General features: G+C 39.7%; 4 protein-coding genes across 5 annotated transcripts; 2 read left to right on the top strand and 2 right to left on the bottom strand.

The window, feature by feature from the left end:
• The first annotated feature begins 6,279 nt into the window (after positions 1-6,279).
• Positions 6,280-7,663, top strand: LOC129729889 (Bardet-Biedl syndrome 5 protein homolog). Its single transcript, XM_055688764.1, has 3 exons — positions 6,280-6,293; positions 6,358-6,426; positions 6,487-7,663. The coding sequence occupies exons 2-3, from the start codon at positions 6,371-6,373 to the stop codon at positions 7,481-7,483; spliced, it is 1,053 nt and encodes a 350-aa protein (XP_055544739.1). The 5' UTR covers positions 6,280-6,293; positions 6,358-6,370; the 3' UTR covers positions 7,484-7,663.
• On the bottom strand, positions 7,518-9,426 carry LOC129729888 (mannose-1-phosphate guanyltransferase beta). 2 transcript variants are annotated; one of them, XM_055688763.1, is made up of 3 exons: positions 9,192-9,426; positions 8,805-9,126; positions 7,518-8,741 (listed from the first exon to the last, which is right to left on the bottom strand). In XM_055688763.1, exons 2-3 carry the CDS (start codon positions 8,964-8,966, stop codon positions 7,803-7,805), a joined length of 1,101 nt encoding a protein of 366 aa, XP_055544738.1. In that variant the 5' UTR covers positions 8,967-9,126; positions 9,192-9,426; the 3' UTR covers positions 7,518-7,802. The 2 variants fall into 2 exon arrangements, with proteins under 2 accessions (XP_055544738.1, XP_055544737.1); XM_055688762.1 differs by having other exon boundaries at positions 8,805-9,426.
• A 10,072-nt stretch (positions 9,427-19,498) lies between these two features.
• On the top strand, positions 19,499-22,317 carry LOC129729883 (uncharacterized). The gene is made up of 5 exons (XM_055688757.1): positions 19,499-19,658; positions 19,773-20,874; positions 20,936-21,037; positions 21,092-21,394; positions 21,459-22,317. Exons 2-5 carry the CDS (start codon positions 19,786-19,788, stop codon positions 21,651-21,653), a joined length of 1,689 nt encoding a protein of 562 aa, XP_055544732.1. The 5' UTR covers positions 19,499-19,658; positions 19,773-19,785; the 3' UTR covers positions 21,654-22,317.
• Positions 22,287-24,211, bottom strand: LOC129729884 (RNA polymerase II-associated factor 1 homolog). The gene is made up of 2 exons (XM_055688758.1): positions 23,997-24,211; positions 22,287-23,933 (listed from the first exon to the last, which is right to left on the bottom strand). The coding sequence occupies exons 1-2, from the start codon at positions 24,065-24,067 to the stop codon at positions 22,364-22,366; spliced, it is 1,641 nt and encodes a 546-aa protein (XP_055544733.1). The 5' UTR covers positions 24,068-24,211; the 3' UTR covers positions 22,287-22,363.
• Between the last annotated feature and the right edge of the window lie 347 nt (positions 24,212-24,558).

Genomic DNA, 24,558 nt, shown 5'->3' with positions numbered 1-24,558 from the left:
TTTTTATTCGCATATCTGTTCATATATATTTCCATTCTTTAAAAGCAAGCAAAGCAGGCAGTTATCAAGAACTTCATCAGTAACTTAGAATAATTTAAATACAATCGGATCTCAGATAGACTAAAGTCGCTTTTCACGCAGTTTTCGAGATCACGTAATTCTACGATTTCCGCAGCTTTTTCTGTAGAAAAATCGCTTCCCACGAGAAAAATTGTATGAGTATCAACAGGGGCGACTCGTCCATAGGTGCAACCTGTGCATTGCACACGGAGACGCCAGGCAACAAATATATTTTGAACGCTAATTTATATTTATATTTGATTGGTTTTTAGTTTCACTTTTAAACAGTAACGAAGAGAATGACTTGTGTGATTAGGCGGACATGAATGTAATCACTTCCCAAACTGTGATTTTCAGAATTTGTAGTTGAACAGGCAGGTTCAAAAGCCACGAGTCGCCCCTGAGTATCAATAAGTCAAAGTAACCTGCGAAATATGTTATTGTGAAAACACAGAAATTACATGACTACAAATTGCTCTTAGAAATTCAAATTTGAATCATTGGCTATAAATTTGGAGTAATTATTTTTCCAAACAAAACATTAGTAATGAAAACATCGATTTTGACCGGCTTCCGGCCGCTGTGCGTCGCGGTGTGATCACAACACTAATGACGAAAAGCGTGAGACAGTAGTGGGGGATGCTTTTCATTCACCCTTAAGCGTTTTCGCGATCGGGCGGAGTATTTTTAGACTAGAGCACAATAGTGCGCGGGGGAGAGCGGTCCGTTCGAAGCTTTCCGGGGCATCACGTTTTAACATCAAGAACTGACAGCTTATTAACCGCGCGTCTTGAAATCAAAGTTAGTATATTGTTTTGCTGTTGAGTATTTTCAGTATATCGGACAAAAAAAATGAGCTGAAAATGTTAAACAAAGATGTTGATATGTTATGCATTTCTAAAGCTAAAATGTTCGAGAAAAATGTAAATTTTAAAAGAACAGGGCTGAAAGGGATCTTAATCGCCCAAAGAACGTAACTTTCAATAGTTGGCAGAATAGTTTTTCTGGTCATAAATGATAAACAGGGTGTCATAGATAGTTGCAGGCAATACATTCGCAAGCTGATCAGAAGAGCTAGTTCTTTGAAAGCTAAAAAAAAAGCTAATTTAGCGGAAGAACCAGTTCTTCCGAGAGCAGAAAATTTCGTTCTTTTAAATAACTGTTTCTGATCTGCTCGCGAGCGGATTGCTTGCATCTATTGATTCAAAAGATCAGTGAACCAGTTATTTCGCTCATTTCGTTCCACTTTTGGCTGCCATCCATTCGTGTGCGTACTTGGTGTAAGCCTGCCTGTGTGTGAACTTGTCCTAAGTTAATTATTTTTGCTGTCGTGGCTGGTGGATGGTTATGCATAGGAGAGCAGACATCCGTTGGTGGTTGGTTGCTGGGAGTTCTATTGCAGCTCTGATGTCTCGCGATTTGTAATTTATTTGGTATATTCACCAACAGGCAAGCAGGTGCCCAAATGGTGTAACTTAAAGCTAACAATTGAAATATCTTCAGAGAGTCAATACAATTTTACATATTACAAACAATATAACATTTGAGCTAGTCAGATCTTGAAAAAAAAAAAAAACGATATCGCCGACGAAGAAGCGTTCGAGATAAATTAAAGTCGAATAGAGCAGATACTCTGTTGAACAACCTTTGGAGACCAACCATTGCGCCAAAAATGCCGTAGTTAGTTCGTTGAGCAGGCAGTCGTAGCATCGAATTGTTTCGCAGAGCACGAGGTTGCATGTTTATATTTACTTGTTCCAAAAGAGCGAGAACAGTATGCGGCCTTGTAAAAGTTCAGTGGTGAACAATGCCCTGGCCGTGTCTCTACGGACAGACAGGAGCTCCAAACGAATTAATAAGCAGCGACTTTCATAGCTTGGTAGAGGGAAGCGATCCGTTCATGGTAGTTTACGAAGAGCGAATCTCAAAAAGCGCCTTTGAACTGATTCCAACCGAGCAGCAGTGATGGCATGAACTCGTGCAAAGTTGAACTGAGTAACACTTTTCCAGATTTGAATCCAACTTGAATCTGCTTCCTCTCGATAATTTGAGTTTTTTTGCACCGCACACTCTGATCGATCGAGTTTAAATGCGTGCAATGCATGCAGTGTTAGACCATGCAATACGAAACAAAGTTAGTTTCTGACACTTTCTGTCCTGGGCCTGGGGACTTTACCTATGGTGCGCCTGTAGAGGCGAGTGAGAGTTATCAAAAACTCCTATGTGACCACGTGAATTGAGCTAGAAAGTGCGTGCATTGCTATAACAGGAGCAATGAGCAGCACCCCATCAAAAGCTCTTGATGCAATTCTCCATCTGTTGCCATTGTACGAATACGTGCAACTTGAAGCAGAAAAGAGTGCATTGAGGCTCAAACGAACAAAAACTATCTTGTCAGGTGATCTTGTGGGTCACCTGACTATACTGGACTTTTTCAAAAGAGGGCCAGTGATGAGTATGAATGGAGACTGGATGGCACCTCAGGATAACCATGATATTCCCTACAAGGTATGCGAAACGTCGCGTACAGACTGGGAAGTCGGAGTTCCTGATGTCCGTCCCGGTTCAACGATATTTTTCACAGATGGCTCAAAAATAGGTACAAAAACTGGTGCAGGAATCTTTGGCCCTGGAATTAATATTTCAGTGGCAATGGGACACTGGCCAACAGTGTTTCAAGCAGAGATTTTTGCAATCCTTGAATGTGCGTATGTTTGTCTGACTAGAAAATACAAACATGCAAATATTTGTATTTTTTCTGACAGTCAAGCAGCGCTGAAAGCACTTGATGCTTATAAATGCACATCGAAGATTGTCTGGGAATGTATTCTCACATTGCGACAGCTGTGTCAAACAAACTCAGTAAATTTGTATTGGGTTCCAAGACATTGTGGCATTGGTGCAAAGGGCAGACGAACTTGCAAAACAAGGATCTAACTCACAGTTCATCGGCCCAGAACCTTTCTGTGGTATATCAAACTGTGCATTGAAAATGGAGCTTAAACGCTGGAAGAAACAAAAAGTGACAACCAATTGGTTGGATGTCAAAACGTGTTCCTAATCTAAAAGATTTATAACACCAAACGAAAACCATTCAAAAAAGCTCCTAGAGCTCAACAAAAGAGCTCTTTGTACATATGTCGGCTTAGTAACGGGGCACTGTCCGAGTAGATATCATTTAAAGAACATTGGCCGGGTTCAGGATGATATCTGTCGCTTTTGTAATACGGAACGCGAGACTTCGGAACATCTGCTTTGCAGTTGTGGTGCATTATTTAAACGCAGATCAAGGCTTCTTGGCAGTGGCTTCTTACAGCCCAAAGAGATCTGGTCTTTGAATCCTGGAAAGGTGATTGGCTTCATAAACCATATTTTACCTGACTGGGAGCGTGTCGGTGCAGGTACCTGATCACTCACAACAATAGTGGTCATTGTATTTTTCAAAGGGACACGTATAGCAATTGACTGGGATATATTACAAAAGTTCACATCAATGGACAACGTAATCCTAATTCCCTAACAAAAAAAAAATGCATGCAGTGCACGATGTATCCAACGATGCAGGCGATGATGTGACGCGATAGTTTTGTTTTTAGATCGAATTTATGGTGAAACCTCATTGAATCCAGAAATGGTCGACTTCGAGTCACCACTTCGAATTTTCGAAAGCACAAGACTCGGAAATAGTTAATGCGTTCCCTGTGAAAATGCTATTTTATGTTTGCTGTTGTGAAGCAAACATAAAATAGAGTTTTCATAGGGAACGCAATGAGTATCTCCGAGTCTTGTGCTTTTGAAAATTCGAAGTGGTGACTCGAAGTCGGCCATTTTTGGATTCAATGAGGTTTCACCTTATGCTTTCAAAAGACAATGCAACAAACTGTTGCAGCAGACGCGGCGCGAATTTCATCGCAATTTGATTTTTATGCAATTGTTTTATGCAGGATTCAAACTCAAATCTAACTCAAGTGTAATACACTGTTAGTAGGGTTTACGTGCAAACCGAAAATAAATGTGCAAGCAAGTTTTAAAACTCACTTGGATACGAGTGCAAAGTCACACTGCCAACTCTGCCGAGCAGTACTCCAGTATAGAGCGAGATAATGCGCAATACAATGATTTAAAGCAGTAGATCTTTGTATCCCAGAACTCTAGAGGCTTTGTCGACAGTGAACGAAATGTGAGGCTTGAAAGTGAGCTGGGAATCCAAAATTACCCCCAAGTCTTTAACTTGGTTTACGCGCTCGATCTCAATTCCTAGCAAAGTGTATTTGTAATGTATAGTCTGTTTTTTTCGCGAAAATGAGATAATCGAGCATTTGGATGGATTAACCATACGGTTCAGATGGCACCAATCGGCAAAAACATCTAGCTGACGTTGAAGAAAGTGACAGTCTTCAATTGTGTGAACTTGAAGATAGAGTTTGAGGTCATCCGCGTAAGACAACCGTGGTCCTTCAATAACTAGGTTTGCGTCATTAAAAGAGCAGGAAAATTAGCGGTTCTAAGTGACTTCTCTGAGGTATTCCAGACGTAGCGTCAAAATAAGAGGATTGGCAATCCCTAATAGCAACGGTTAGACGGCGACCGGTAAGGTACGATTGAAAACATAGTAAAAGATTCCCGTTGATTCCAAGATTGTACAGGTTCGCAACGGCTATGCGATGGTTCAGTTTATCGAAGGCAGCTGTCAAGTCAGTGTAAATGACATCAGTCTGAGAATCCATGTTGGTCGGTGCTTATGAAAGCTTTGCAGTGAGCGAGCAAAGGCTCCATGATGACAAGCTCGAACAGTTTGGCAACAGCACAGAGCGAGGTGATGCCACGATAATTGCTCACATCGTTTTCGTTTCCTTTCTTGTGTACTGGAAACATGTACGCCGATTTCCAGCAGGACGGGAAGACACCGAAAGCGACAGATAGCTGGAAAACATGCAGAAGCGGCGATATTAGATTATCAATCTGCGTTTTAAGAAACGTCGACGGAATCCCATCAGGACCTAGGTTTAATGATGCTTTGAGTTTGCAGCAGGCTCTAGAAATCATCGTCGCGTCTAAATGAAGAGTGTTCAAAATTTGACCGGACCGTGGGGTATTACTGGCGGCACGTTCGACGTGATGATCGCTCAGTGTCTCGTCAGTGAACACGCTGGCAAATTTCTCAGAGAAAAGCTGACAGATGTCCTGCGGGGTGGTTGCCTCCTTACCGTTGAATGTCATAGAAGAGTGTATACCACCTTCATGTCGTTGTTGATTGACGAACCACCAAAACTGCTTGGAACGAGACTTGAGCTTTCTTTGTAAATCTTGATGATATCGGAGAAAGCATCGTTTCGCAACACTTTTGTAGGTGTGGTTGATTCTCACGTAATGACGTTTCAGGGACAGTGTACGGTGCTTAGTAAATTTTTTCAAGGCAGCTCTCTTCTGGGATTTCAACTGCCGAAGTTCTCTCGTTTACCGCGGCTGTGGGGGCGCATGATGCTGGCACTTCTTTGGGACGTATCGGTCGATGGCGTAGGCCAATACGTTGGAGAAAGTTTGAGCGGCGACATCGGCATCGACGGAGTCAAAAATAGAGTTCCAGTCGAGCTCGGAAAAAAACTCAACGATTTTCTGGTGATCGGCCTTGCGGAAGTCGTCATTGTCATTGTCTATCGGAATCTTTACAGGGTGGCACTGCTTTATGCTCAATTTTGCCAGAAGCTAATTCGACAGCGACAGCGACAGCTTCTTTAGCTGCTCTGTTATGCTAATATTGCCTTCTACAAAGGGAATAGTACTGCCATATAGACATCTTCACTGCGGTTTGAACATCGGCAATAAAAGAGATAAATTACCGAGAGCCACTTAGGCTCATGGCATAATAGGTCCACACAAGTCTGAGTCGATTCGTTCCACTGGTCTTGAATCAGTTCTGCATTAGCTTGATCCGGAAAAACGCCCAAGTCGTGAAAATCGTCTCTCATGGGACACTCACATGACATGACTTAACTCTTGTTTTTTTTTAGAGAACTTGAAGTTATAAAACTTGGTGAAATGTTGAAATTTAAGGCAAAATTTTGGTTATGCATCAAATTTATTTTAAATTGCTCGGAAACCAATCGTGTCTCAAACCTTCAAGATTTATGTATTTGTTGGTAAAAGGAGGGAAGTAGGTACCTTCATTCAGAAGAAAACATGAACATGCGCGCCACAGTAAAGTTCTGCAACCTAAGATTTCTATGGCAACGGTTTGTGACAAACAAAAACACTCCCGTTTCAAAACAACAATAACAGAACTTTCGGATTTTTCAGGAAACAGATAACAATGAATCAAAAACCAGTATGGAAAGATCGAGAGATCAAGTTTGATATCATGAATATGTAAGAGATTTGTTTCCCACTTGTGTGAAATCTTTTTTCTTCATGTGTAATTATTGCCAGCTACAACACGATTCGTACCGGTGAGAAGGTGCTGGAAATTCTTGACTCCATCGAAGACACCAAAGGAAACCTGGGCGATCGAGGGCGCCTGCTGGTGACCAATTTGCGTATCATCTGGTACTCCGTTACCACAAATCGGTTCAGTTTATCGATTGGTTTCACCTGTGTTCTCACGATGAACACCAAAACCGTGGTGTCCAGGGTACGGGGTACCACCCAGGCACTGCACATCCTGAGTGTTGGGAATAATTCCCGGTTCGAGTTCGTCTTCACTAATCTGACCGTAAACAATACACGCCATTTCTCGGTCATATTCGATATCTACCGACTGTATCAGGCATCGTTCCTATATCGGGAGCTAAAACTGCGATCGTCGATTGTCAGCGCTGGGCAGTTGAATGTGCTTGCACAGGAGCAGGTGTTCAACACGATCAATGGGGTATGGAATCTTTCCAGTGATCAGGGAAACTTGGGTATCTTTATCTTTACCAACGTGCGATTAGTTTGGTTCGCCGAAATGAATAACAGCTTCAACATATCGTTACCGTATATGCAGATAGCCAGCGTACGCATACGAGAATCCAAGTACGGACCGGCATTGGTCATACAAACTCTGGATACAGCCGGATCGTATGTGTTGGGTTTTAGAGTAGATCCCCAGGATAAACTCTCCGATGTTTATAAGGAGATACAGTCGTTACATAGTGTCTACACGGAAACGCCTTTGTTCGGTGTGTTTTACGAGCAGAGACCAGATGTTGTTCGTCCTCCTACCGAATCGATTGACGATATAGAAGAACTTGATCAGTCGGCATCTGGAGAGATCAACAGCAAGTTTACGGCCTATCTGGCGGATTCCGATACCGGCGGTAAGCGGCGTAAACCATTCTACTGCAAAGAGCTAGGATTTGCCATGGAAGGGATCAAAGACGGGTATACATTAAAGGATTTGTGGGAAGTGATCCCGAGTGCGTCATCGTCAACCACGGTAGGGTAGTGATTTATCACCGGAAAAATTGCTAGAACAGATCTTTGGTCAAAAAAGATGCTTAATTGTTGAATCGGACTGGAATGCAAACAATTTTAGCTCGGGGTAAATAAAGTAACCAATTTCACATATTCCCAAGTGAAGCAATGTTTAACATTGTAAATAATTCGAAATAAATGCAACCATATCTGCTTGAGAAAATAAATGAAAAACACTTTTGGAATAATTTGCTTACTGCTAAAAAGCACAGGACATTGGCACGCGTGACTGCGAACAAGGACACACCAGTTAATTGCTTGTGTAGTTTACCCACATGGACACGTACTTTCTACATGATTATCTGTGGCTCGGGAACACTTAGCGCTATGCTTTTGTGGGGTAACACCTGACCACCGTTGATGTAGATTTCATCTTGCACAATTACGTCCTCTCCGAGGACGGTAGTACCCTCGAGGCGAACCCATCGACCCACCATGCACCGCCAGCCTATGATGCAGCTCTCTAGCCACGAATGAGACTTGATGACGGCGCCTTTCAGTACTGTGCACCGCTTAATGCAAACTCCATCTTCGATAATCACATCCGGGCCAATGGTAACGTTTGGTCCTATCCTGCAGCCTGCTCCAATTTTAGCGCTAGGATCCACTAAAACATTACCTACAAACTTCGCGGGACCATCGTACAGCAGCTCTGGTTGTCGCTGACGAACCGAATTCAGGTACAAGCACATTCCGGTGAGGAAATCGCGCGGCTGGCCAATGTCCATCCAAAATCCGTTCAGCTCAAAGGCGTATAACTGCTGCTCACGGCACATAACCGGGAACACTTCCTTTTCAATTGATGTCGGTTTCAGTTGTATTCGCTTCAACACCGAAGGGTTCAAAATATACATTCCAGCATTAATCTTATTGCTGACAAATTCCTGAGGTTTCTCGATAAAATTCTGAATGCACCCATTCTCCGAGTACAGCACAACGCCATACTTGGACGGTTCTTCAACTTTGGTTACGACAATGGTACCTTCCTTGCCATGTCTTCGGTGGAATTGTTCCAGTTCTTTAAACGGGAAGTCACAAATTACGTCCGAATTAAGCACAAAGAATGGTTCCGAGCTTTCCGCGAGAATGTCTTTTGCTAGTGCCAAAGGACCGGCCGTCCCCAGAGGCTCAGTTTCGTGAGAAAATATCAACTTCACGCCTAATCGTTCCACTTTCTGTTTCAACTCAACTTCCATCTGTTCTGCGCGGTAGGAAACAGCAAGGATGACCTAAAAATCATATTTCAAAATTAAAATTAATGTTTCCACAAATTTACAATTTTTCACACCAACCTGATTGACATCGGCTTCGACAAGTGCTTCGATCTGATGCAGCAAAATCGGTTTATTAGCGAATTCCACTAACGGTTTGGGTGTACTCAAAGTAAGCGGCCGCAGCCGTGTACCGTATCCGCCAACCAGTATCAATGCCCGCATTTTGCCAGCCGTTCCCATTATGACTATCTGATTCACCGATTGAACACGTAATGGTTCTGTTGCTTAGCTGCGTTTCTACTACGACCGGTTGATCTGCTTTTGTTTACTTACTTAGCAAATAGCAGAGGATGTAAAAGTTCCAACTTGGCAGCTAAAGATGCTCACGAGTAAACAGGTTCTAGCAATTATTAAGTTGCTTTGAATTTAGCCGCCTTCGGAGTTAAAAATACGAATGTACAATACCGGTTCTGAATGGCTGGTTAAAAAATTTAATAGCCCTTTTCGATGAAGTTAGGCTGAATCTAGATTTAATCTTTCCGTATCTAGCTTATCACTTATCAGTTTTGCTGAAAGCGCTTCGTTGTAGTATTACGTATATTGTTTTTCGAACTCTGTTTACAGCAAGTACACATCATCCAACAATAAATGCACAACGTACACAAGCACTGGTTGGCGAACTCAACTCAAAACAAAATTTATCGTAATGTCACTGACGCACAGAGATGCTAGATGTTTTTGGAAAATGTCTCCAACTGCTCGAAAAACCAGAAAGATCTGCTTGAAATCTGAAATAATCAAAACCCCATGATCAAAACTAGCAATTGGGTTGTTTAGCTATATCGGTTTTTTATATCATCTGAAAAAAACTGCATTTTCTAGCAAAACGTGATTTTCCAAAATTTTCTATCGTTGTTTTTCAATTTTTAAATCACGAATTGAAACTGCTCGAAATCGCTACAATGACAGTTCGTCCATAGATCTTTCTACGCCAGATCTCACCAATACAGGCTTAGTCTGTATCCTAATAAAATCGATTTGTTTTCAACCAAAAAATCAGCTGATATTCAATTTCGAAAAATATTGCACTTATGGATCCTAGTTCATTAGTGTTACCTGTTTTAACAAACTTTGTTTTAGTGGAAAACCAGATGAAATAAAACTAAAAATCGGCTTACAACTTGAATGAAAGCTCGGGTCAGGAGGAAATTTTTTGTTACTACCAGCGTGTTGATTATTTGCAACCAAAATTAAACTTGTATTAGTGAAATCGACCACTAATACTAGCGCAGATAGGAAGGTCTATATACCAACCAGGGATACCAAACGTGCAGATTTGTCTGCAAAACGCAGATTTTTGGAGTCCGTGTGCAGATTTTTATTGATTTGCAGATATTTGCAGTTTTCCACGGTTTCTGCAGATTTTTGTCAGAGTCTCCTTATATTTGCGCAGATATTTTTAAAATGTGTGCAGATTTTTACAGACTTTTGCTTGTGCGAGCGATTTTTTTTCGGATCACGGATAGATTTTTTTCAGATTTCGAGCACATTTTTCCGGATTTTCGAGCAGCTGCAGACATTTTTCAAAAACATCTGGCATCTCTGATACCAACTGTCATTGTAGCGATTTAAAGCGATTTTTAATTCGGGTTATTCGCGTTGAAAAAGATTTTTAAGGCTGTTCGCACCTACGTGAACTCTCATAAGCAATTGTCAAAATGTGCGTGATGACAAAAGCAAAAATATTTCCTTCCTTCTTTTTCGCATGCAAAAACCAAACAAATATCAGCAACACCGTCAACGCGAATTCTTCATTTAAAAATCGAAGGGCAAAGATGTTAAATTTAAAAAAAAGTGATTTTGCTTAGAAAATTACACTCTTCAAATTGATATATAAAAATGAAAAATCTGTGAATAGCTAAACAACCCAATACTCAGAGGGAGAGATATGCGAAGAGAATGTTGTGAGCCAAACGAACATGTTAAAATCCTACACGGAAAACAAAATCTACCCAACCGGAGGGTACAAACTACCTGAAATGATGTAAACCTTATACAACTGACGTGTTAGGTAGTTTTGCAATGCTATTGCTGAGTCATTTCAACTTAATTTACTTTAAACACGCTTTTACTCAATGATGGTGTTTTGACAAAAAGTCAATAATGAGTAGTTTAAACCCAATATTGGATGAAAAATCAAACTGGTTGAAAATTCATAACCCGCGTGAAGAAATTGATTTCGCGAAAGTGGCAGAGATATCTTTGATATTGGTAGTTTTAGTTATAAATTAATGATATTAGGTGAAGAACGTGCTTTTGTGCTTCTGTTTTTGAATAATAGCCGCCAATCAAGAAGAAGATTAAAATTGCATTGTGAGAATGGAGCTAGGAACGGAGGCACTTAAAGGGGAAATTAATAAAGCCAGTTACACAAAATTAGAAGGTACGTGAGTAGGTTTTGAGATAGATTCAATAGATTAATATATAATATTAATTCAATCGAATGAAATTAACTGAAATCTACCCAAGGCATAGTTCAAAAGATTGAACTAAACGTTGGGTAGCAATGGGCGATATTGTATCGGTATCGGAAATATCGATACTTTCGAGGCGATATTTCGATTTTTTGAATCGATACACAAGCGTCCGATACCAGACCGTATCGATACTGAAAACCGCGATATTTGTATCGATATTCTTTTATGCACACGGACCAGCTAGCTGACATCGCGCCATGTTACAAGGGCTAACATCTCCACTTTTCATACGCTATGTTATGCTGTCTGTCAGTGTCAGTGGAGCCCACACATCGTAGAACCGCTGCGATGTTTGCTGCGATAAAGCAAAGCAAATCGGATAGAGATGCCAGCTAGTTGATACGAGTCGGAACCACTGAAAAGCTGCCACTGTCAGTATAAATATCGCACAAGTCTATTTGCACTAGCAAAACTTAGATGGAGAAATAGATAGAGAGAATGTTGTGAGCCAAACGAACTGTCAAAATCTGAGCCAAGCGCAGCATAGGGCCAAATTCGAAATTTGTTTTACTTAAGCCACACATTTAAAGCCAAAAAGGAGTGCTCAATAATAACGTGTTCTCAAATACTTTCAAAAATAGGCATAGCTCTACGTTGCATTATTAAGCCACAAAACTTATATTGTTTCTCTGACAATTGATTAAAATATTGTTTGTTTACATTTATACTCAGCTTCATTAGTTTTTGTTTGAATTAATTCTACTTTCTGCGTTAAAATGCATCCACAAACCCCTCGAACGAAATTCAACGTTATCAGAAATGATGTTTGGCTTCGATTTAGTTTAGTTCAGATCGAATATTGGCAAGCGGAAACTAACTCATGCTTTCCGTCGACACAAGTTAGAGTACAAGTGAAAAATAAAATTAATTAGTTAGAAAAATTCAGCGGTAGACTTCACTATCTTATTTTCGCTGACATATCTATCTTGTTATGCCATCAACTTCCTCATCAATTAATATAGAAGTGTGTCAATAATTTATACAAGTAAGACGGAAGCTTCACAGCCCATTGGGCCAGTGAATACAAATCTTGAAGATATTAGTTGTTCATTTGTTTGCCAAAGCTCAGAATTTCTGCATTACCTGTATGTATTTGTTTGTGAAGTCATTCGATTCACGCTGCTCTAGAGAATGCGGATAGATACCAGAAAAACAACAAAAAGTCGGCACATCAAATTTTTATTGCTGGAAACCACCAAAATTTTGCTGATTTTTGGTGTGCTGTGCTTTCAGCTATCTGTTCAGCAAAATGAAATTTGCTAATTATTCAGTAATGCTCAATTGCATTAAAGTGACAGGTCGTTTGCTGCATGTTCAGTAAAACAAAATACAACTTGCTGGTTGTCAGCTATGACAATTTGCTGTTCATTCAGCAAAGCATAAATCAATTTGCTGGTTAACCAGATAGTTCAAGGGAACCATGTTTCCGTCAGGCACCAGATTCCATCCGCCCATCGGACCATAGGCAAATTACTGTTGAACTAGAGTTGTATGATTATCATTTCAACTTTTAAGTTCATCTAGCCCAACAAGGACTTAGCTATGGTCCCATATTCGCTATCAGGGGCTTAGCGATGATCCCGTACCAGCTGCACAGCGATTTGGCGCGTTTTACTAATGACAGCTTGACGTAAATTTTTTGCCATATCAATTCTTTTGCTGGATTCCAGCAAACATTCATTTACTGTTTTCTGTTCAGCAAATAGTTTTGCTGTATTTTCGCGAATCACTGAATCGATTACTGGTTTTCAGTAAATTTTCAAGCGAAGTTCGTAAGGTACGCCCTGCGATTTTTACCCTGACAAAACACTAGCGATCTTCCATCTTACGAAAGTCGTTGCCGCTTGCTGGGTATGGATACGCTGCAAAAGAGGCGAAAAATCCAGGGGACCAACTTTTTGGCCAAGGTCCTCTCAGGAGACGTAAGTGCACCATGGATTCTTGCTCAGATTAATTTGAACATTATTCCTCGACCACTGAGACAGCGAAGCTTCCTGCGACTCCAACAACATCGGACTGACTATGCACAGCACGAACCAATAAGACATATGTGTTTTCTGTTTAATTTATGTTATCATTTGTTTGACTTCAATGTTAGTGTTAGAGTGTTTCATGATCGTGTAACAAATTTTACCTTCTAACCATTTTTAGTACGTAAGTGTTCATGTAGACAAATATGTCCGATGAATGTAAATAAATAATAATGATAATAATAATAATATTAATAATAATAATAATAATAAAAATACGTAAAAAATACCCAACGTTTAGTTCAATTTTTCAAACTATGCCTTGGGTAGATTTCAGTTAATTTCATTCGATTGAATTAATATTATATATTAATCTATTGAATCTATCTCAAAACCTACTCACGTACCTTCTAATTTTGTGTAACTGGCTTTATTAATTTCCCCTTTAAGTGCCTCCGTTCCTAGCTCCATTCTCACAATGCAATTTTAATCTTCTTCTTGATTGGCGGCTATTATTCAAAAACAGAAGCACAAAAGCACGCTCTTCACCTAATATCATTAATTTATGACCAAAACTACCAATATCAAAGATATCTCTGCCACTTTCGCGAAATCAATTTCTTCGCGCGGGTTATAAATTTTCAACCAGTTTGATTTTTCATCCAATATTGGGTTTAAACTACTCATTATTGACTTTTTGTCAAAACACCATCATTGAGTAAAAGCGTGTTTAAAGTAAATTAAGTTGAAATGACTCAGCAATAGCATTGCAAAACTACCCAACACGTAAGTTGTATAAGGTTTACATCATTTCAGGTAGTTTGTACCCTCCGGTTGGGTAGATTTTGTTTTCCGTGTAGCCAAACGAACAAGAAAGGTTACACATTGAGAGGTATTGTATACACAGTACAAGAAAGGATATATTTATTTTCATACGTTTTTCATGTTCTTTTGTCAAACGATGACTTGAGAATGCTCCAAAATTGCTTCATCACACTGATTTTTAACTGATGGTTTACAAACCTTTTGTATGATCAACAAAACAATGATCAATTATGGTAAAAGTATACGAAATTAACCAAATATAAAATATAACACCTTCGCTGTTTTTGTGATGCGATGTATTGTTTCCCAGGGCTTCCGCCGTATCATAAGTTACATGCGAATCGAATGAAAAAGTTAGTCAACATAGCGTTTTGAGAAGAGATCTGGCAGCTCTGAAATGTGAAACGTAGGGTTGCATTGTGCAGCTCGATTCGAACGATTTTCGCTATTTTCGAGTACGTCACATACTGCCATTTTCGCTTTAAGCTCGAAAGGAGCTGTCATTGTCATTTGTCTTTCGGCTCATCTAACCCGCAAAGTCGAAAAAAATACGAAAAACAAAACATAACGCCCACCAGCGATCATTTAGTTTCTTTCAAGTTACTCGAAACGAAATGCGCAATGTCACCCCTGGTTGCCAAATTGGCGGTTCTTTTCATCGCTTATCTCTCTCTCTCTCTCTCTCTCTCTCTCTCTCTCTGAGTATCTCTAACCCAAACCGTGATGAGTAGAACATGGTGCAACGGTTTGATCAAAAAGTAGGCGCGGGGTGATGAAGCGTTTTTTTCCAAGGGGCTCGTGTGGCTGTCGAATTCCATACATTTTCCATCTACCACTCATTGATTCTGGTACCAGCGTTTCTAGTACCCACTATTTGGTTGGTTTGCCCTAAAACTATAGTGAAATAGAGTAAACGTCTCAAATTGTCGGTAAACTTATTGTCGAATAAATATCGTTTTAGATGGCAAAAACAAGAACTCAACATTTGTTTTCGGTACAATGTGCACTTTCAATGAATAAGAAAGGTTTTGCAAGCATTTGAAATGAAATATTGACGTCGTGATGAATTGATGATTGGTTGGCAAAATGTTGACGTTTATAGTCCCCTGGTTTTTTTTCACTTTTGAGGGTTGGAGACGAAGCATCACTATGCAACAGCGAATAACTTTTTCGTGTTTGTTGATATATCCCGACTAACTAGGCAATTGAATACCGAAAATTCAGGTGTTTCAAGTGGGAATTGTTTCTTAAATTAATAAATATTGGTAGCAAGGTATGTAGCATTGCTATATATATATATATATATATATATATATATATATATATATATATATATATATATATATATATATATATATATATATATATATATATATATATATATATATATATATATATATATATATATATATATATATATATATATATATATATATATATATATATATATATATATATATATATATATATATATATATATATATATATATATATATATGTATATAATTTAAATGCATCCAAATGATATATTATGAGATGCGATAATTTTTATGCTCTAGTTGTTTATAAACAAACCTACTCGCTGGCGATTTTTTTTCCAAAATGGCCGATTCTACTTTTTACATATCGTTACATCATGATCCATACCAGATTCTATGGGTCGCACAAAGAGAAAATTTATCGTTTCGGCAACACGATTTTTGTGCCGTTTGTTGCCAAGAACTATCCAGCTTTTTACGCACCATAATGCGCGTTCGTAATTGAACCTCTCTGCTTACGTCAGATTTGTGATTTCTGCAGTTTTGGCAACATCAATGTTGTCAGATTTATCGTTTTTCGTGCGAAATACATGAAGAGTCAAACTGACGTAATCAGAGTTGTCGAAAGGGTAGGTAACATATTACGAATTTTTCCTTAGAGCGTCCGCCATTATGGTGCGTAAAAAGCTGGATACAGTTCTGTTTTTCACCATGCATAAGCGAATATCATTTTTTGAAAATTCTTCACAAGGTACAAAGTTTCAAAGGTTACACCGGTGATGCTTGTAAAATTTAACTGAACCAGTGTACAGGTTCAATGTTGGATTTAAAATGTGTAGTTGAAACGTCGGAAAAACACATATTCTTATCACGCTTATTTACAACACTTTTCACCCACCCCTAACATTATCACCTTGTTTATTTACATTGCTCGATTGATACCCTCGTTTGACACTGATTTGGTTCCTTTGGTTTTATCTTTGCGCAGTTCTATATTATAAACATAGACTCTCAAAGCAAATTTCAAGTCGAATCGCGCAAATCGACTCTAGTGCTTGGGATCTTTTGCGCAACATTATTTACCTCGAACACCATGGGCACACTAGTGACATTACTCATCTAGGGACTAAATAATTTTATGATCAAAACGATTAAATATACAAATTAATTTATTAATTACTAAGTCAATTGATTCAATTAAATACAGCCTACAGTAACCATAAAAAACATGGTAGTTTTACTGTAGGCTTGCAATCAATTTTTGTCATTACCATGTTTAACAACGTTTTTCGTTGTTGCATCTACCACCGACAATATTTTTACTACGAAAAACATTGTCAGTGACTTCTAAATGTATCCAGCTTTTTACGCACCCTAATGGCGGGTGCTATAATGTCTGTCGTAGTTTGTGAACCTCTCTGCTTATGTCAAATTCGTGATTTCTTCTGTTTTGGCAACAATATTGTTGCCAGATTAATTGTTTTCCTTGCAAAATACATGCACGCTCATTATTTGTTACTCTAAAGTGAGTTAGATATGACCCATTTTTGAAAAAAGTGGAGGTACCCTAATTTGAGTATTTTTACGGATACTCACTTCTGAGTAAGGGCGTCATACGTCAAAAACTGATTAGAATCTACTCTGTTTATGCAAACCAGGAATTAACGAAAATGAGTACAAGTTACCCAGATTGCCTAAATTTGGAAATTTGATGATTTCTGGTTTTTGTAAATCTGACTCAATAAACAAAATAAATTCAGAACAATCAAAATCATAGATTTATTTTTCATCGAAACATTATAAAAGTTTTAAATCATTCACGTGTCTTTATATAATGCGGCAACCAACCGGTTCACAGTTGCCCGTGAACTGTGGCTCATGTTTTTGTACAGTACGCACACCAGAAAATCCGTCATCATCCGTCACCAAACACTGAGAAGGATTTAAATTGTATCGATTGCATGTATTGGGCACTGTACATCGATACAAATGTTTCCGTTCATTATAACGAATAAAAGCCCGACCAAAAACGGCATCGCAGGACACACAACATGCGGTTGTTCATTTTGAAGAGATGTTTTTTATGTTTTCAAATCCTCTGCAATAATGATGTTGGGCTGAAATTGTTATGGAATATTGTTACATGTTGTTTGTAATGTAATTGATTAGGAAATTATTGATTTGATGAAAGATCAAATACTTACTGCTAGCAAACGAATAAAAAGCGACACCAATTGTTCTTCGGAAACAGATAATATCGCTGTTGAAAACTTTTGACATATACATACACTCAGGGGTGAGTAAACATCATGGATAATAACTCAAAACTGAGTAAACATGGTAATTATGAAAATTTGGGTAAATGTTACTCAATTATCCAGTACCCGATAACTCACTTTTTGACATTTTGCATAAGAATACCAAACTGAGTAGATCCTAATCAAATTAGAGTTAAAATAAAGCAGCGTGTGAAGAGTCAAACTGACGTAAGCAGAGTTGTCCAAAGGGTAGGTAACATATTACGAATTTTTCGTTATAGTGTCCACCATTATGGCGCGTAAAAAGCTGGATGGGAAAAGTCCTGAAAATTGCTGCTAAGGTACATAACAATCCCCCTTTTTCATGGTAAAAATGACAAAAACAATGTTTTTTATTGTTCTGGACAATGATATTTAATGTAAAATTGTAAAAGGTTTTTTTGATGTTATAGGGTACACGATTTGCGTTGACGGTGTTGCTGATATTTGTTTGGTTTTTGCGGTTTTTGCATGCGAAAAAGAAGGAAGGAAATATTTTTGCTCTTGTCATCACGCACATTTTGACAATTACATATGAGTGTTCACGTAAGTGCGAACAGCCTTCAAAATCTCTTTCAAAGCGAGTAATCTGAATTGGGTCCTAAAGTTTTGAACGGTTTTCTAATTTTTATATATCAGCTGAAAGAGTGCAGTTTTCTGAGCGAAACGTGATTTTCGAAAAATGTTTATCGTTTTCCTTCGATTTTTAAATGAAAAATAAAAAAACAGCTCGAAATGCCTTAAATGACAGTTCTCTCATATACCGTACATAGAGCTTTCTGACAGCTCAGTCACGCACACTAAACTCGGATTGTTTGCCTCATAAATGACTCTTGCTGAACTCTACCGGGGTTAAGCAAATCGAAAAATATAGTCTCTTTTGAGTTGCTCGGTACTGGAAATCAAATACTTATTTTGTAGGATACTATCCGTAAACAAATCATACAATCCGCGTAGGAATAAATAAAGTTTCAAGTCAGTGAAAGAAAATGAAAATGCACCAATACATGCATAATTGGAGAGGTCTATGAGCGAAACGTCAACTAAGACCTGTCGAGCAGTTTTTTCATTCTTAATTTATAAATCGAAGGAAAACGATAAATATTTTTTGAAAATCACGTTTTGCTCAGAAAACGCGGCTTTTAAAATACTTTAAACAAACAACTGCTTTCACTGAAAGAATGATATGTCCAGTACCTACCTATCCAGCTTTTTACGCACCATGAGGGCATCCTTAACAGTGCGCTACTATTTAAGTTGTTATGGCGACTGAGTACAGCGCGGCTATTTTACGCACTCACCCGCTTTCACACCGGTTGTTGCTATCGTCTCTGTTTGACGTTTCATCCAGTATAAACCTTTAGCAGCGCTGTTACCGGGCTGCCAAATTAGCGAGTGCGATGCTTCCCGGGGGCCCGGCTACTATTTCTCTAGCGCGTTTAGCAGCGACTGGTACGGTATGAAGTGATGATAGAGCATTGCCAAACGGGGTATCCAGCTTTTTACGCACCATAATGGCAGACGCTATAATGCAAAGTTCGTAATAAATTACCCACCCTTTTGACAACTCTGCTTACCTCATATATTTAATCAAAATATAAATATTTATATATTATCATATATTAATCAAAAGAAAAATATATCTGGCAACATTTGTGTTGCAAATTTTCCAGAAATCACAAAACCGACCTACGTCAGATTTGCGATTTCTGAAAAATTGGCAACACAAATGTTGCCAGATATATTTTTTTTTATAAATTGTATGAAGACTTCAAACTGACGTAAGCAGAGTTGTCAAAAGGGTGGGTAATTTATTACGAACTTTGATTATAACGTCCGCCATTATGGTGCGTAAAAAGCTGGACACTTATTTAGATTTTGTTACGGATTTTTTGAGCTGCAAATACAGATGAAAATGTGGCATCACTGCTTGAAAAAGCGATTGCAAATATTTCTCAAAAACATCTGGCATCGCTGATTTCAGACATTTTTCCTCCTTCTATTATTTCACTCAAGCTTACTAACGCGCTACTAGAAACTGCTGGTAAGTTTTTTCATAACGAAAAATTGCGGATTTTGCTTGTTTTGCAATCTCAATACTAACCGCCCTTATTGAGAACACTTCGAACTTAAGCTCAACCATAATTTTCACTTATAGCTAACGAGCCAAAATGGAGACCTATAACCCGTATGGATCAGCCGGCAATGGCGAACAAGACTTCGCTAACGAAACAAATTATGTTGACTGCAAAGATGCAGAACCTTTCGAGATGATGCCGGACGATATGAATGATTTTGCTGTTGTCGACGAGGCAGAAATAACCGACGATGACGAGGATTCCGATGATGAAGATTCTGATTGGATGCCTCCGGAGAAACCGGATCATGACGTATGGGTTTGTCCTGCACATAAGCTTGTACCTCCCGGAAGCACAGAATACCAGAGCCAAGAGAGCGACCCACGTTGTGCAGAGGACTGGCCGCTCGCTAAATATTGGCCTGTTTACGTGAGTAATTTCCGAGTATTTTCAAAACACGAAGAAATCTGTGTACAAGCGGTCCACGAGTATTTCGCATGCAAGGGTATTCCCAGCTTTATGGTGTTTCGCCTGAAAAACAAATTTTACAAAAAATATCTAAAATTTGTTGGATTTACTGATATGTTGGTATACTTTTGCTGCCAAAAAAACGCTAGAAAGGCCGTTGAGATGTGTCATAGAGATCTGTACTACGGCTACAGGTTGAACGTTTACCGCGGTCGCAATCGGACTTTTTTCTCTGTCGATAATACTTGGTTCTTTAAAGGAAAAACCTATGCAGATAAATTTGCAACTGAAAATACAACGGAGAAATATTGTAGCCGCTTCGATGAGGTGACCGCGGTATCAAAGTATGTTTTTCAGGGCGTTTACGTTGAATTTCGTACACCAAACCTACCCCGTGAAACCTTGCAAAATGATCGGTTCGAGGTGAATTTTATTTCAAACAGAATTATGAAGCAACGTTTTATTGAGCCTGACGTGAGAGAACAGATAACGAGGGCGTTAAAAGATCGGCGGTTTATGAAGTGCCGGCCATCGCGTCAAGTACTGCTATCACTGATGGAAGGTTCCATTCCGGATGTATGCCGAAAATGGCAAACGGCGGAAATTTATTTGACTGATGATCCAGTAATACAAAAGAATTTGGAAAATATAGCTGATCGCTTGCGTAGTCGTTTCAACCGGCTTGAAAGACTAGAGGCTGCAAAGAAACTGAAGGTATTAGGTTTCGGCCAGCTTTTTGATTATGCTGATTAGTTAAAGTTTTGAATTATTTCAGAGATCGGCAATGGCTATAACTCACTCTCAAAAATGGTTTCAAACCAAAAAGCCTCAGCGAGACATGCGCGACAATGCACCAATAAATTCGCGCTCTGGCAATGTACGTATGATTATGTTGAATTAATTCATGCTACTTAAAGTCTATCCTTTGTAGAAAAATGTTCAGCAACAAGAGCGAAACAGAGGTCAAATAACAAATCAACAACAACAGCAAACTGGGAATCTCACCAGAAAGCAGCGGCGAAGGCTAAATCAGGATCAATTCCCAACTCAGCCGCAACGACAAGGTGTGAATCGATTTCCAACTCAGCAGCAACGGCAACATGTGGATCCGTTTCCAAACCAGCAGCGACGGCAAAATGAAGCTCAATTTACGAACCAATCTAGTAGAAATGTATCTGAACAAATAGTACCACTAGAACGCCAACGTTTGCTTGTCGATCTTTATTTTGAGAGCGTACGTATGAAGTTTCTGAATCAATTCTATGCACTGTGTTAACCTGATGTTAATTCTATCGCAGCAATTACAACAAATGAATCAACTAATGATGAATCAACAACCTACAAGTACTCGCCCTTCCATGGTCGATGGACCTATACCTGAGGGCTTGACGAACAGACAACTTCGTAATAGGCGCCGTGCTGCTCGCCGAAATCGAACGAAACCATTGTATACTCGACAAAACCAACCGGATGGCTATTCGGGTTACATGTAGATTAACAACATGCAGATTGTTTAAACTAAAATTTAGTAAAGCACGAGCGAAATGAAATGGTAACTATATACCCCTTTCACTTAAGCCTAGAAAAAACATTATATGTCTATGTGACTAGGTGTTTCATTTTCTTAAGAGCAGGGTGTACTGGCCACAAAAATAAGCATCCTCCCTAATAGTCAGACTGGGAACACCTAGCAATAAAGCAACATTTGCTCACGCAGTTTTCGAAAAGTGGACACCTTAGCAATTCCAAAAAATCACCTTTTGAATACTTAGGTTCTTTTTTACCTCAGCGGTCAATTTCGGTGCTTCCCTCTTAAAAAGTACGACACGAATGTCTCTCCTACTGCTCCGCAGTTAATATCAACATTTATTCTTTTTTACGGCTGCTTCTAAAAATGCTTTTCTATTTTACGAATAGGCCAAATAAGAACAGAAATCAGACGATTGAATTGATTCGAACAAAAAAGTAATACTAACTTTCGACACTTTCGTAACAATTAGATTTGCAGGAAAACAAAAATAATGGTTATCATCCGCAAAACCAAGAAGTAGATCAGATTGCTCGCGTATCATAAATAGATCATTTTAACGCGGAATATTTCTTTAAGAATAAACAAATGAATGGGGTTTGAAATAATCAAGATATTTATTTCTAGTATTTGTTTAGTACATGTAATAAATTGAAAGTCCCATCGAAACGTCGCTCACTCCGATTCGCTGCCCGATTTGTGCTCGCTTCCGGAGCGACTGCCCGAACGGCTGCGTGATCCTCTTCCCGATGCTGGAGTGCCTGAACGGCTTCGCGAACCGGAACGAGAGCGAGATCCGGCCGATCGCGACCCAGACCGTGACCTCGATCCGGAACGGCTGCGTGAGCCTGAACGAGACCGTGAACCCGAGTGCGATCTTGATCCGGAACGAGAGCGGGAACGGGAAGCACTACGACTGCGGCTGCCACTCTTAGATCGGCTGCGGCTATGACGGCTTCCCGAACGTGATCGCGAGCCGGACCGAGATCTTGATCCGGAACGTGACCGAGAGCCGGACCTCGAACGGGATCGTTCGGAACCACTGCGTGAACGTGAACGGGAGCGACTTCCGGAACGGCTTCTTGCACCTTCTTCTCCCTGTTCCAACTGCTTGTCTTCCTCCTCTTGGGTCTCTTGCAGCTCCTCTTCCATTTCTTCGTCCTCTTCCTCCTCCTCCTCAACATCCTCTTCGTCGTCTTCACCCGGTGGCTCGAGTTGGCGTTCCCGGTATCGCTGCATACGATGTTCCGGAGCATTCAAAGGACGATGTTTCACCACTAGCTTAGTGTTGTTCGGCTGCTGACCGGCCTTTTGACGGCGTTTGCTCAGACGCACACGCGTTTCAAGCTCATTATAGTAAACTCCATCCTGACGGAGCACCAGAAAGTAATTTTCTTCGTATCCCTTTGAGGCCTTACTCTTGACGTTCCAATTGTACTCTCGAGCCATTTTATACTCATACTCTTCCTCATCTTCGTACAGTGTTTCATTGACCAGATCCCGACGTCGTTTTTCCAGTGTTTCTTCCGTTGGTAGGAAATAGGCAACAAACTGCTCACCACTTTCGTCCATCACACCTCGGATCATAGCCTGGGACATTTCCTCCAGCTGAGCTGGAACGTTCTTCCCGGCTGGAGCAGGATCGAAATCGAAAATGACCTGAGCGCAGGGGTACTTCCAGTTGGCGAAATCTGGAAACACCGGAAGCACCTCGACTGCTGTCACGCCCGGTTTACTATAATGCATCGTAATTTCATTCCTGTTATCGTCGAAAGTTTTCTCGATGGCCTTAATTTGCGCCTCTCGGTCCATGTAAAGTGTCTCCTCACGCAAGCTTTGCTTTACATTGAAACCGACCTTGGCTTCCACTTTCTCCATCGTTTGCGGCTGGAACCGGGTTTGTTCAGTTGAAATATACTCGGACTTCCGCAACCAGGAAACGGATTTAGCATGTCGACTGCTGCGCATCGAATCCTGCGGGGTGTGAATGTCTTCTTCAAGCAGTTTCTCATCGGCCGGATCCAGCTGAGCTAGGTGGTCAATCTGGTATAGGTCTCGATTGATTAGGTCGATTGTCACTCCCAGATCGTGTTCGGTAAGCACTTCGTAACGATAATTACGCTCCAACGATGTGGGTTTATACTGTATGAAGCGATCATTTTCGAATGGATACGTAATAAACTTAAGATCGAAAGGAATATCCGGCAGGGTGTTGCAAAATTTAACACGGGTGATTAGTTCCGATCTAAATATGAGACAGAAGCAATATTATAGGCGAGTTTGTGTACATTCGGAAGCGTCGAAATACCTTTTTTCTTGTGGACGTGCCACCACTCGTTTATCGGCCCCATTTGATCCGTTCTGTATTGTTGGCGGCATCCTGCTGGATTTGGACACTTGCTATTCACATTAAAAAGCGAATTTGCACTAAACAACCTAAAATAAGACGCTTTTTCTGAAACAGTGAACGCGTTATCTTTTTCCCACAAGTGACAGGTAGGCAAAATGCCCAAAAGAAAATCCTTCCGCTTTTTCTCTTGAACGATGTTCGTAGGTCTACACACAAAAATGAAAACCTCAAAATATGCGTATTTTTTACGTAAATCGCCATTCGGTGCGGGAAGGAACTTTTTGGTAGTACACGCTGCTTTATTTTAACTCTAATTTGATTAGGATCTACTCAGTTTGGTATTCTTATGCAAAATGTCAAAAAGTGAGTTATCGGGTACTGGATAATTGAGTAACATTTACCCAAATTTTCATAATTACCATGTTAACTCAGTTTTGAGTTATTATCCATGATGTTTACTCACCCCTGAGTATATGTATATGTCAAAAGTTTTCAACAGCGATATTATCTGTTTCCGAAG

The sequence above is a fragment of the Wyeomyia smithii genome, chromosome 3 (assembly GCF_029784165.1).
Source record: "Wyeomyia smithii strain HCP4-BCI-WySm-NY-G18 chromosome 3, ASM2978416v1, whole genome shotgun sequence".
Taxonomy (NCBI): domain Eukaryota; kingdom Metazoa; phylum Arthropoda; class Insecta; order Diptera; family Culicidae; genus Wyeomyia; species Wyeomyia smithii.
Note: the sequence above shows the minus strand (reverse complement) of the source record. Positions and strands in the feature narration are given on the sequence as shown.

Excerpts from the sequence above, each read along its gene's own strand:
- LOC129729889 (XM_055688764.1), top strand. The coding sequence starts at position 6,371 with ATGAATCAAAAACCAGTATGGAAAGATCGAGAGATCAAGTTTGATATC. Across the intron at positions 6,427-6,486 it reads AAGTTTGATATCATGAATAT|CTACAACACGATTCGTACCG; the intron begins GTAAGAGATTTG and ends AATTATTGCCAG.
- LOC129729888 (XM_055688762.1), bottom strand. The coding sequence starts at position 8,966 with ATGGGAACGGCTGGCAAAATGCGGGCATTGATACTGGTTGGCGGATAC. Across the intron at positions 8,742-8,804 it reads TCGAAGCCGATGTCAATCAG|GTCATCCTTGCTGTTTCCTA; the intron begins GTTGGTGTGAAA and ends TATGATTTTTAG.
- LOC129729883 (XM_055688757.1), top strand. The coding sequence starts at position 19,786 with ATGGAGACCTATAACCCGTATGGATCAGCCGGCAATGGCGAACAAGAC. Across the intron at positions 20,875-20,935 it reads AGGCTGCAAAGAAACTGAAG|AGATCGGCAATGGCTATAAC; the intron begins GTATTAGGTTTC and ends GAATTATTTCAG. Across the intron at positions 21,038-21,091 it reads TAAATTCGCGCTCTGGCAAT|AAAAATGTTCAGCAACAAGA; the intron begins GTACGTATGATT and ends TATCCTTTGTAG.
- LOC129729884 (XM_055688758.1), bottom strand. The coding sequence starts at position 24,067 with ATGCCGCCAACAATACAGAACGGATCAAATGGGGCCGATAAACGAGTG. Across the intron at positions 23,934-23,996 it reads GCACGTCCACAAGAAAAAAG|ATCGGAACTAATCACCCGTG; the intron begins GTATTTCGACGC and ends TCTCATATTTAG.